The sequence below is a fragment of the Lathamus discolor genome, chromosome 15, assembly GCF_037157495.1.
Source record: "Lathamus discolor isolate bLatDis1 chromosome 15, bLatDis1.hap1, whole genome shotgun sequence".
Classification (NCBI taxonomy): Eukaryota; Metazoa; Chordata; class Aves; order Psittaciformes; family Psittacidae; genus Lathamus; species Lathamus discolor.
Window position 1 is genome coordinate 9935700 of NC_088898.1, and position 13568 is coordinate 9949267.

Consider the following 13568-nt stretch of genomic DNA (forward strand, 5'->3'; position numbering starts at 1 on the left):
TTAATTATCCTCCCCGACCCAACAGCTTGCCCTGAGGAACTGCTACATCTCATCCATCTAAAGCATTCCTCATCCCACAGCGAAATCATCCCACCCAGTTTAAGAGTCCCAAACAAGGAGAAGCAGGCCCTGGAGCTCCTCCCACGTAAGCCAAAGGAGACAGCATCAGCCCTTGCTTCTGTGCAGGGTCTCACCCGTCACAGCTGGATGCAAGACGCTGCTTTAGCCACACAAAGAGACCCAGACAGCAACTGGAGCCAAGAGCCCCCTCCCAAAACCTCCTGGGGACAGATGAGAGCCAGTGAAAGGGAGACAGTGCCCGGCAGACGAGGGAGTTTCCTCCCTGCCCTCCCAGCACAGGAATGCTGATGCCAAGCGTGGAAAGAGGAGAGGAGAGTTGGTACCATTTGAAAACGGAGACTGCTGGCTTTTATTAACCAGTGAAGTGGGCCCAGACGCTCACGTAAGGGAGGAAAAGCAAAGTGGGGAGCAGGCCCAGACCCAGGAGTTGGGGTGTGCATGGCCCAGGCTGCTCCTGAGCTGTCTCCATGTGGAAAAGGACACCCATCCGGGGAAGAGGGCACAGAGAAAGTACCCAGAGCTGGGTGGCACCAGGAGCTGAGCACGGGCCCAGAGCAGGGACACTGGCCCCCTCAGTTGCAGTTCTTGGGCAGGCGATAGACACCCCCGGAGTAGATGAGCTGCTGGTCCCGGACCTTCTTCTGGAGGAAACCCTGGAGCTCTTGGATATCGATTTCTGTCACCACGGGGCCTGTCATCACAAACATCTTCAGCATGCTGTGAATCCTCTCCAAGGACAGGCTCTCCAGGTTGGTCAGCATGGCCTGGATGTACGTCCAGAACAGCTGCAGGGGACACACAACAACAGTAAATCACACGGTCGTCTGTACCATGAGGAAAGGGGTGCTTTAGCATCCTGTATCCCAAACGCAGAGCAGGGCTGGAGCTGGCAGCAAGTTCTGCCCTCAGCCATGAGCGTTTGGTCTTTAAACAGAACAGCATCAGGTGCTGGGACACACAGCAGGGCACTTTTCTGGAGGGAAGGCTGCAAACCAGCACATGCACCAACAAGAGTTAATCAAGAGACACCCACTTCAAACACCCTCCAAAAGCCTGGACTTGCCACGGAAACTGCAAATCCCAAATGCATCAACTTAATCAGATTCCCCAATCCAAAAGCAGGGGATGTTTGCATCATCCTGCTGCCTTTGCAGGCAGCCAAGACACACGGACAGTACCTGCAGCTCTTCCTCTTTCTGGTCAGCCTGCGAGGCCATGGCAGAGTCCCCCTCCTCGTCACTGTCTATCAGAACGACCTTCTCCACCTGGTCCTTCTGCTCCTCCTCAATCACAGTGAAGGTGCCCTGGGGCTCCTCTCGCAGGACACCCTGCTGCAGCCACAGCGTCATCTTGCGCTTCAGCGACGTCACGGGCACCTTGAGCACCTCACTCAGCTCCGTCAGTGTCCACGTACCTGCGGAGAGCACGGGTATCAGAGAAGAGAACAGGACATCTGCCCGCCCCCAGCGTGCCAGGGCTTAGTAAGAGGATGGGGAAGGCTGGGGAGCCGCTGTCAGGAGCTGTGACTGCCTGAACACAGAGTGCTGAGCTGTGGCCCTGCTGGGTGCTGGCTCCTAGGAGAGCCGGAGACCTGCCTGAGCGCTGTGCTAGATGCAAGCCCATGAACCAGGTCTTGGTCCTGCTCTCAGAGCCTTCAGCCACCCCAGTAGCACGGCCTTCCCCCCAACCCCTGGGAAGCTCACAGACACAGGGGTAACACCGAGCCGCTGCCACTCACTCTTGGTCTGGAAGTGCAGAATGATGGCAGCGTGCACAGGAGACACGGACAGCGAGAGGGTGCGATCCGCCAGCTCCACGTCCAAGCTCACCAGGCCCAGGTGATACTTCCAGTTCAGGGTCCTCATGGCCTGGAAAAGGGGAAGCAGCCGCTCACAGCAGATATTCGAGCAGGAACCACTCAGTGCTGCGTTACTGCAAATGCCCCTCTGCACATCACACACCTCTGCCAGGTACCAAAGCTGCTCCCCTCTCATGAGTCGCCCAGCGCTGCCACCATCCCTCATGGGGAGCATCCTCCTCAGCACAAGTTGTTGTTCAGCCCTTACCCAAGACCAGTGCCCCTCTCCTGCATAAAAGCCAGTTACTCAGCTCCCTGGTAAGCTAAAGCACAGGCTGAGGAAACACTGGAAGACCAACTGGGATGCTCAGGACAAACTCCTACTGGAAAAGAAATATGCATCTGGGGCAGGATTTCCTCAGAAGAGAAGCAGTCTCTTCTGATACTGATGTGAGAAGAGCACTGCTTGCTTTAAGGCTGAGGATACTCACGGAGGCTGCTCCCTCCTTCATAGAATCATAGACTGTTTTGGCTGGAAGGGACCTCAAAGCTCATCCAGCTCCAACCCCTGCCATGGGCAGGGACCCCTTCCACTGGAGCAGCTTGCTCCAAGCCCCTGTGTCCAGCCTGGCCTTGAGCACTGCCAGGGATGGGGCAGCCACATTCTTACTCTCCTAACTCATTTTTCTGCAGGCACAGGCATCAGCTGGCTTCCCCATCTGGCATGGGGAGAAGAGACGGGATCTAGAGCTGGGAGCTTCCCAGCCTCATGGCGCATATCGCCTCATGTATAATAACAAGACAGGATATAGAAAACCAAGCTGGAAGTGATCAGAGCACAAGTGGACAGTTAAAGAGGAACATCTTCATAAGGCACCAAACTGTGTTCAGGTTGGCTGCAAAGAACCACCTGCATGTGCACACAGACACTGTATCAGCTTAACTGCTAAATCTGAACCATCCACGCTCCAGATGTGTGTTCTGCACTCCAGCAGGTAAGAAGCTCCAAGACAAGAAAGCCAAGACCACAACTCTGGAAATGACCTAGATCTCTCTCTGATTTCCAGACAGATGCTCCTGCTTCCGACCCCCTCTGTACGTGCAACGCAAGACGCACCTCAACCTTCTCTATTGGATTAACTGCCGTGATCAAACGCCCAGAGAACACAAAAGAATACTGCACAGTTGCTTATATTTCCTCTGTCTCTATTCCATGCTGTTTATAAAGACACAGATTCTATGTCTGAGCCACTGTCAAAAATACTTGCACCTGAACTAACATGTTCAGGAACCCTCCAGAAATGGATGAAACAACCCAGGAGAAACCACAAGCACAAGAGGCAGCGGCATTCACCTAACTCCAGACTAAGGGAATCTTCAAATGAGACCATGTTAAAAGAGATCCTTTTCAAGAGGACAAACAGGGGAGGGGGGTGCCAGAGTAGTGTAGAACAGAGGCCCAACAGGGACAGGAGGTCACTTCTACTGCTACCGAACTTAGGCCGACAAGCTTAAGAACTTCCAGCTCAGAACCCATTTAACCAACAAACACGGTCACGTAGAAAACTCTCCTACCAAACTGCAATCACCACAACGACCAGGCACCCACAGAGATCAACACTTCCTTTGGCTCAGCTAAGCTACTGCAGCCTCCAACACTGATTCAGAGCTGAAGAACTCTGGGGTTCCACTGTAACAGTGTGGGTGTACAAGCAGCTAAGCCAAAGGGACGTTAAAGGGGACTTCTCAAGGCCCATGCTATATAACAAAGTCTGCCTCACCTTTAATTTCTCATACTTCTTGGAATAGGCTTCCATGGCTTCCTTGACCTGCTCTGGAAGCTCCAGCTTCTCCTCTTTCAGTGGCGGCCAGAACTCACTGGACAGGATAACAGCCACGAGGCTGAAGGGTGGCCTCTCCTCCTCTGGGAGCTTCTCTTCTTCATCACGGATGTTGGCGTTGATGCGTCGGGAGTCTGCCATATCCTGGAAGAGGCACAGGAAGCTCAGGCAGCCCCTTCTCCCCCGGTCAGTGTTAACCAATAGTAAACCTCAGCAAGGTGACCAGCATTGTCTCCAAAGGATGATGGGGACATTAGGAAGGACACAATCGTGTGTCTGCTACAAAGTCTGCTGCATACTCAGAAACATTTGTGGGGAGGTTGAGGAAGGGCCTGCAGCTCAACACTGGCCTGCACTGGAGTCCCTCAGACCTGTGTCCTGCTCAAGGTGCTCCAGGTGAATTAAACTCCAGAGTCCCAACCTTAGAGGAGCTGGAAGAGCTCAGCTCTTAAATGCCAGGACACTGTACTGCAGGAGAGACAACAGCACCAGAGCAACCATCCCGCAGGGTCAATAACACAACCCACACGGCTTAAACACCAGACTTGATTTGAATGCACTTCTGCCTGTCATGAAGCAGTGCCCTCACTGGGATTTTGGGAACCCAGCTTTCCTAAAAGACCCTTTTTTGGGTCCTTCTCTTCCCCAACGAGCTCAAAACGCCAGGATTTAAATTTCATTAATAAAGAAAGTTACTTTTAACATGACTTCACAATAGTGCATCTGAGCTTCCCCAAACCGCAGCTTCAGCAGCTCCACGTTGCGGATCTCCCTGGTAAGAGAAAGAGCAAATGAGACCCAGTTCCCTCACCGGCGAGGCTGGCTTGCCCTTCAACACAGCCCAGAGAGGTAGACCCTGGCACAGGGTACTCCTCCTGGGAGCCTTGCAAAGCTCTTTATCTGAACAGGACAGCATCTAAGTGAGGGACAACCTCTGGAGGCCAGCAGCTTTTTGAAGACCTTCCCATCCCTTTCATTCAGGTGAGCATCGTGTGTAGCCATCCCCTCAACAACACAGAGCAACCTCAGCGTTTAGTGAGCACTTGCCTGAGTTTGCCCATCTCAGATATGGTTTGCAGTAGAAGCACTTCACAGACAGGAAAACCACTGAGCTGTTGAATCAAGAGACACAGCTGTGTTGCAGCTGAGGTTTCCTGATGCTTCATCTCCTTTGCTTGCTTGGACACTTTCTGCTGACCCTCAGCAGCCTGTGCAGGTTGTGAGGACCACTAGAACAGGTGAGATGGAGCTAAGAGGGTGTTGGTGCCTCCAATTTCCTAACTGCTGCCCTACTAGTGCAAGCCAAGGGCAGGACTGAGCAGGAAGCAGTCCGAGAAGGGAGCACATGAAATTCCAGATGCGAACACAAAGCTACCAAGAAAAAGGCCAAAGACATTCCTGGCGTTCATAGGAGTCAGTCTGAAGCACAACTTTACCAGGTGATTTCACCATGGAATGCCCTGGGCTTGGGCACTTGAACCTCACCTCTCAGCACTGTAGTTGAACTGATGCAGCAGCCGGTCAGCCAGAAGTGTGCGGTACTCATTGATGAACAGGTCTTTGCTGCCATAGATGCTCACCAGGAGGCTGATGATGTCTGAGGAACGACGCTTGGAACTTGATTTTCCTGGTGAAATCCAGCAGACAACAGTGTGAGATCAATAGAGACTTGCCCCAGCTCAGCTCGAGAAGACAAGCAAATGAGCTGCTCAAGTCTGCAGCCCACCTACTACAACTTCTGGTCTTGGCATCTAACCTGGATCTGCATCAACTGGGTCAGGAACCCAGTCCCCTGGTTCTGCAATGTCATCATCACTCTCCTGGCCATTCTCCAGGGTCACTGGGTCAGCTTTTGAGAGCTCATTTGCAAGATCACCAGAGCCCTCAGCATCCCCTGTGAGACCAGCCACGATCTGCCGCACCGTGTCCTCCCGCGTCCTGCCAACAGCAACGAAACAGAGCAAGGGAAGGGAAGAGGAGGGAAAGGCGATGCCTAAGGCTGCCCCACAAGCCTCTTACCTCAGATACTTCCTGATGGGCTCACAGGCAACCTCCAGGATAACCATGGAGGGATCAAGCTCCCGCAAGGCCTTGATGGCTGAGATATACAGAGTGATGATGTCGGATGTGTTGACTCCTACAGGAATGGGGCAGAGGGAGTCAGAGTCCCACAGCACAGAATAATGGTTTGGATGCAAGGAGCTTGGATGCTGCAAGCACTTGGTTTGATCTATGGAGTTGGAGGCAAAGGGCTTGCTGCCCTACTGGCCCAGCCAAAGGGAGAGATTGGATCCCTGTGTCTGAGAAAGCAGTTCCAACTGTGAACACAGGCTCAGAGCGCACCAAAACCCAGCTGAGTCTCAACTGTGCATGAGGAGCTCCAACTACACACAGCAAAGAAGCCTGGTCCCACCTGGGCCAAAGCTAAACTTCCAGTGCAGCTCCTCACCATACTGTGAAAATGAGGCAAAAATGGGCTGGCTATAACCATCTACTGCTGTCCATGCAGAGCTGAACACAGAGAGCATGCGATATGCCCAGCGTGACTGCCTCTCACTCCTCAAACACAAGATCAGATGATGGCTCCCAGCAGACCCCCACTCAGGCCTAGGTTCCTTACAGCACAACATGTGTTACAACACACATGGGGATGCAAAACCCACCTGGATGCAGAAGCCGCATTTCCAGAGCACTTTTCAGGGAGCTGAGCAGCTGCTGCCTCTGATTAGTCCTTTCCAGGCAGAACTTGAGGTCCTCCACTGCAGGCTTCGACTCTGGGAAATCTACAAACCAAGCAGTGCCCATGAACAGTGGCCATGCTCCTTTGGAGGACAGGAGGAGGCAGCGTGGCACATCAGGGGACAGATCTATCATTCATCCCATCCAAGTCCAAGAGTGAAGGAACACTGAGTGGGTCTCGCCTACCTCGAATAATGCTGAAGAGCTCTTCAATGCGCATGCTGGCGTAGATGCGGTAGAAGAACCTTTGGACGTGGCACCGCCAGCGCTTCAGGGTGCTGCTGGCTTCTGAAGAGGAGCGAGCGGAGGGACCATCTTGCAGGAAAACCCTGCTGAGCCAGCCAATTACCTTCTCAATCCACTGCACAAGGACAGGGAGAGCACAGAGGTGAACACCACAGCTGGATGCACAACTGGATCCCACACTTAACCCCTCGCCCCACAGCTACTATAGCAAGCAGAAACAGGCAGCTAGAAAAGGACAGCATCACCTCCAGGCACTCCCCAAAGGCACCCTGGCCTGGGTGACAGCTGAGGATCATAGAATGGTTTGGGCTGGAAGGGACCTTAAAGCTCATCCAGCTCCAATGTGGCAGGGACACCTTCCACTAGAGCAGCTTGCTCCAAGCCCCTGTGTCCAACCTGGCCTTGAATGTGAACTTTAAAGATACAGGATATACACTATGCAGACGCGTCTGAGAAGATAAGGGGTGACTGAGGACTGTGCATGGGTGCTGGGCTCCAGAAAGGAGCACCATCCTCAACCCAAAACCTCTGCAATTCCTGAAATCAGGGAAGAGCAAACAAGCCATGCCAGGGGCTCAGCCAGCCACCCAAACTCAGGCACCTGAAACCAAGACCTCAAATACCGGCCTACTCACTGAATAATGAAAAACTGAAAAGCGAGCATCAGAAGGTTCAGGTTTTGATATATTTGAGATTGAGTTTTCTTACAGAGAAATGTGTAATTGGCAAATTTCAATATCCAGATGTTCAAGAGAAGTGTTCAGGGTTCTTTTCATTCCCCCTTTAAGGTGATAAATTGTGGCACTTCTTAGGATGGTACCTGAGTATTAATAGTTACTGGACACGGAATATTTTTTGATAACTAGATTTCCACAGCCTGCAACACAAACGCTAAGTCAAGGTCTGGTTCTGGTCAGTTTTAATCGCCTACTCACCTGAGGAAACACTGAATGAAAAGCACAAGTTCTGCCAATGACAGGGCAGGATGAAAGCAAGGACTACAGCAGCCCTGGGCACTGAGCTGGGCAAAACTGTGGCAAAGCGGACAAGGAATGTTCCTAAAGGCCGAAGGGAAGGGCTGTAACTGATGCCACGCAACTCAGTTTTAAGGAATATCATCATCAAACCAACCCACTTTTCCCCATGAGTTTGTCTCTGAGTGCTCCAGTTACAGCCCAGTTGTGAGCTGACACCCCAGAGCTGCTGCTGCTGTGTCCGGCACAGGCTTGCCATCAGCACCTGTACTTTCAGCAGGCTCCCTCTCACACTCTTTTTTCTCCTGTTTTACCTTTCTCTCGGCAGGCTTGTGCTTTTCTTCCTTCAAATCATCTCTTCCTAACTCTGACACGCTCCAATACTTGGGGCCAAACACACCGGCCCTTCTGAGGAGGTGGGAGCAAGGGGACCTTGCAATGTCTGGTTAAGTGGAACGCAGCTGCATTTTCTCTTAAGCTCCAGGTCAAACAAAAGCTTTTCACACCAGCTCCAATAAGGGAAGTGTTGCAGAGCAACTAAAGGGAAATAAACATAAAGTGACTGCTGATGTTTGCAGGCAACAAAAGAGGCTGGCATGGGAAACAGCAAGACCAGGGAACCAGACAGCGGTTGGACTTGCACAGCAAACCGACTTCATGGGTTGCTCTTTGACACCGGCAAAGGAACAAAGAGCACGGGGCAAGCCTGCAGAGCCACGGCTGTATCCTGGAAAAGCCACAACCTGGAGGAGAGTCTGACTTTAAGGCCACACTGGGTAAAGAGCCCGACACAAACTCGGTTCAAGGCAGCAGCAAAATGACTGGGTTGTTGCAAGGAAGGAATTTAGCTCTGTACGGTCCAGTGGTGAGATCTATCACAGAATCCCAGCCTGGTTTGTGTTGGAAGGGACCTTGAGATCATCCAGCTCCAACCCCTGCCACGGGCAGGGACCCCTTCCACTGGAGCAGCTTGCTCCAAGCCCCTGTGTCCAACCTGGCCTTGAGCACTGCCAGGGATGGGGCAGCCACAGCTTCTCTGGGCACCCTGTGCCAGCGCCTCAGCACCCTCACAGTAAAGAACTTCTTCCTTAGATCTAATCTGAACTTCCCCTGTTTCAGTCTGATCCCATCACCCCTTGTCCTGTCGCTACAGTCCCTGATGCAGAGCCCCTCTCAGCATCCTTGTAGCCCCCTTCAGACACTGGAAGCTGCTCTGAGGTCTCCACGCAGCTTCTCTTCTCCAGGCTGAACAGCCCTGATGTTCTCAGCCTGTCTTTGTATGGGAGGTGCTCCAGCACCCATCCTTGCTTCCTGTTTTAATGGGGTGCTGAAAAATGGGAGACAACAGAAAACAGCCACACAAATAATGATGGGCCTACTGATGCAGAGGGAGCGTCCTCTGCAGGCGAGGCGCACTACTTGTTGGTAAAACAGAACCACAGCAACTCCCTGGTTACCAGGGACATCGGCAGGTGAAATACAAAGGTCCCTTGCACACAGGGCAGAGCAAACCTCCCCCTCAAACGTAAATCAAACCAGGGAGCTTTAACCACGTCTCTGCCAGGGGCGGTGGAGTCATGGCCCTGGACCAGAGGTTTTCAGGTTGAATTTGCTTTAGCCTCAGCTGCACCAGGAGCAGCTGCACATCTCCAGAGCAGCCGGCAGCCTTCGCTGCCCTCCTTACCTCCTGGAACTCGTTGAGGAAGGAGTGCTCGTATTCCCCCCTGCACCGCTGCTCCATCCTCTCCTCTATCATCCTGTGCAGGATGGTGGTGACAGCATCGGCGCTCACTCTCTCCAGCAGGTTCAGCCGGCGGCTGCAGAGACCAACAGTGACTGAGCTCAGAGCGAGGGAAGCAAAGGTACGAGCAAACAGAGACAATCTCACTTCCTGAAGGCACCTTCCTCCCCGCTGCTCCACTGCTGCAGGCCTAGGCCTTAGCTCAAATGCTCCGATAGCCCACATAGAGGCACAGGTATATAACACATGACACTACCACCACCCCATCCTCCTTAGAAACATTATTTTCTGGCCATCAAAAGCTTTCTCATTTGGAAGGGTTTGCTTCCTTGCGGACAGAAGGCCTCCGAGCAAGAAGATACTCTCATATCCAAGGAGAGGAACCTTCTGTCTGAAGATCTGCTCTAGTTCAACCACCAGCTGGCAACCAGTTCCCTAGCCAGTACCACAAGACAGCCTGACCTCACACCTAACTCCTGTATTCAGAGATCAAGACCTGCTGATGCTCCCCGCCCAGACCATCTGCTTGCTCTGAGGGACAGCCACCACCCCATAACCGACGTACAGGATGTCATTGAGCTGCTGAAACTGCTCCATGGCTTTGGGGCACCAGCACTGCTCTCTCCTGCTGCTGCAGCCCGCACACAGCGCGCTCTCTCCTCCGCCCTCCTCTGTATCACTCTCCTGCTCGGTCTCACTCATGCTGCTCTCACACTCATTGGTTCCATCTTCTCCTTTCTTCCACTGCCGCATGTATATCCTGAACGTGCGGCTGTAGAACTGCTGGATCATCTCCTGGAAGGATTTGGTAGTGGAGAAGAAAAGGATAGCTTTGAACATGGTGTAGACCTTCTCTTGCAGCATCTGAGCGCCTGTCCCCAGGAGCAGGCCTGCCTTGGTCCATCTCTCCAGGAGTTCCAGGCTGTTCAGATAGGGGTCCAGGCGGCACTTGAGGAGACAGAACGCATCCAGGAGGAGTGAGGAGCACTGGGGCTCCTCGGCCGTGTTTTCATACTGGCTGATGCAGTTCCAGAACTCGGGAGCTATATTTGCCTGGAGGTCCGTCTGCAGCACCTCGATGAACCACTCCTCCACGACCGAGTGCAGGTCATAACACCGCAGCACGTCCAGGGCTGCCCGCAGGTCAGCATCCTTCAGCGGCCCCACGGCACTGGACCTCGGTGCGGCCTGAAAAGAGGAGGGGGTAACAAGTCAAGCCATAGACTTCTCTAGGAGGATCTGTGGCGGAGGAGACCCTCAGCATAAAGAGCAGGGACCAAACGCACATGGGCTCTGCTGTCAAACGGCATCAAGCGGATGCTGCTCCCTGATGGGGATCCAGCTCCAACCCCTGCCCCGGGCAGGGACCCCTTCCACCGGAGCAGCTTGCTCCAAGCGCCTGTGTCCAACCCGGCCTTGAGCACTGCCAGGGATGGGGCACCCCCGTCCCGTGCCAGCCCCGTCGGTGGCTCCCGCAGCACACGTGCGGGTGGGGCAGCCTCGGCTCACCGCGGGCGCGCAGGACCCGAGCCCTCGCGGCTGTGCCCGGCTGCCCGCGGAGCCGCAGCGCGGGCGGGGGGCGCGGAGCCCCGCGCACACAGCAGCCGCCGCGCGCCGCTGCCCCGGCCCCGGCGCCCGGAACCGGGCCCAGAGGCGGAGGCACCGGAGCCGGATGGGGCCGCCCCGCGCTGGCGCCCGGATCCTCCGCGGCCCTGAGGCCCGTGAGGGGAGCGCGGAGCAGCGCGGGCTCCCCCCGCCCGTGCCCGCCCCCCCGCGGCCCGGCGCGGCCCCTCACCAGCCCCAGGGCCGCGGGGGGCACCAGCGCGGTGCTCAGCGTGCGCCAGGCGGCCGAGAGCGCCGCGCCCGCCGCCGGCTCCATGGGGGCCGCGCCGCAGGAAGGGGCGGAGCGCGGGGGGCCGTTGGGCAGGGCCGGGGCCGGCGATGAGCGGGCGGGGGCCGGCGCTGCGCGGGGGCAGCGGGGAGCTGCGGGCCGGTGAGCGGGGCCGGCGGCGGCGGCGGCGGTGGGGCCCGGGGCGCGGCCCGCGCTGACGGCCGGTGCCGCGCAGGGCTGGCGGAGCTGCGCGCCCGGCGGGACGAGCTGAGCGGGCGGATCCGGGCGCAGGAGGCGGAGCGGGGCCGGCTGCAGCGCCGGATCTGGGCGCTCACCCAGCGGCTGGCGGGCGCCAGCGAGGGCCTGGCCCGGGACCTGGCAGCCCGCGCGGAGCTCGACCGGATCATAGCCGAGACAGAGGGGGCCTGCGGACAGGTACCCCCGGGCCCCTAACACCCCCCCGGCCGGCCCCGGACCGAGCCCCGGGCACACGCAGCGCCCCCCATGAGGAGGTCGGGGCTGGGGTGCATTTGAGCCGGGATAACGCACGTTGGTACAAGACACCGGTGGTCCTTAAGTGCACCCCGCTGAAGGCCATCGCACAAAGCATCACTTGCAGGGAAATGGAGCAGCTCTGCTCTGGAGCCAGGCTGAGAGAGCTGGGCTGGGGCAGCCTGGAGAAGAGAAGGCTCCTGAAGGGGAGACCTGAGAGCAGCTCCAGTGCCTAAAGGGGCTGCAGGAAACCTGGAGAGGGGCTTTGAACAAGGGCCTGTAGGGACAGGCCAAGAGGATGGCTTTAACCTGCCCGAGGGGAGACTGAGATGAGCTCTTAGGCAGAAGCTCTTCCCTGTGAGGGTGCTGAGGCGCTGGCACAGGGTGCCCAGAGAGAAAGGAGGAAACGAGAGCTGAGGCACTGATCCAGAAGACCACACATTCACCCAGGTAACACCACGCTGCAGTGACAGAGCTGTTGGCCTGCTGCCCACTCTGCTTGCCCAGCTTGTAATGTCATTTATTCTATTGTTAATAGAACAGTATCATTAAAAGAGTAGAGCTGTTGGCCCGGTACAGGGGTAGGAAGAACACAGACCCCACAAGGGTGCTATCATTTTGCTTCCTCAACCCATTCACCTTTCCTGTAGCAGTAAACTGCCAGGCAGGGAGTGCTTGATCCTGCGCATAGGGTAACATCTGAATTCACTTCTGAGTTACACATTGCTCACCCAGCCTGCTTCCACATGAGCAATGACCTTCCTTCTGGGGATAACCAGGATCTGTTCAGTTCAAAAGCACCGTTCCCCTGCCAGCTGCTGCTGAAATCCCCCTTTTCCCACTTGTTGAATGGGATCAACCCCTCTCTGTCACATCCTCAGCTCCCAGAGGCAGTACCTTCCCATGACAGTTATATCTCAGGGGAGGCCGGAGCTGTTTTCTCAGCCTGCTTCAGGACCCGATGGTTTGGGGTGAAGGGGGAACTCACACAAAACTCGAGCAGCTTAAAACTCGTGTTGTGAAGCTACACCGGCAAACAGCAGCTTCTAAAAGAAGCCTTACCCCCGGTACAGGTCACAACAGCCTGCAAGTGAACCCAGGTTTACTGGAACTTGCCCTCCCCAGCCCCTGAGAGGCACAGGACTCGCTCCACCTTCATTCAGGGACAGGATGGCAACGTCCCACCAACACATCCTCTCAGTGTCTCATCCTGCAGGCACTTACCTTCAGCTCTTCTCTGACCACACAGTGATTTCCACAAGCTCATAGGAACACGGATGGTCTTTGGGACTGCACCCTCGTATCACACTTCATTACAACTGTCCTCTGTGTTAAAACTAAAATGGTGACATGGACGGGCAGCAAGATCTAAACCTGTTGCAGCCTCGCTTCCGTGAGGATAATGAGTGGGAGTGTTGGATCACATACAATGTAAGCTAAAAATAGGAGGAAATGAATAAAGGGGAAGATTTAATCTGACTTAAGGCCATTGTGGACTTAGTCTTGAAGCAAGAAACCTAAAGAGTGCAGTTTTAACAGTGGAAGATGCCTGAAACCGGCTCAGCTGAGCACTGTTTAATACTGCTCTGAAAAGGCCAGGTACCAACAGCTCCCTTTGAAACAAACCAGCCCCCCCAAACCCAACCCAAAGTTCACCCCACGTCCTGCTCCAGAAGTTCCCTGCCTCCTGCTCCAAGACATAAATTGCCCAAGGTGTTTTATAGTCAGAGGCATTCCAGCGGTGAGGTAGGGTGATACGTTACTGGGAAGCCGACACTGTGAGGATCCCTCCTGCTGCAGGATCAGCTGAATTCCAGGGGAACTC

At 55.2% G+C, this 13568-nt stretch overlaps 1 protein-coding gene across 1 annotated transcript; it reads right to left on the reverse strand.

Annotated features, from left to right (window-relative positions):
- Positions 1-401: 401 nt before the first annotated feature.
- On the reverse strand, positions 402-11674 carry ANAPC2 (anaphase promoting complex subunit 2). The gene is given in 14 exon segments (XM_065695514.1): positions 402-866; positions 1260-1495; positions 1820-1949; positions 3661-3864; positions 4417-4492; positions 5206-5347; positions 5477-5658; positions 5740-5857; positions 6384-6503; positions 6646-6820; positions 9364-9496; positions 9986-10608; positions 11216-11425; positions 11428-11674. Coding segments are annotated over 14 exon segments (2793 nt in total). The 5' UTR covers positions 11659-11674; the 3' UTR covers positions 402-653.
- Positions 11675-13568: the final 1894 nt, after the last annotated feature.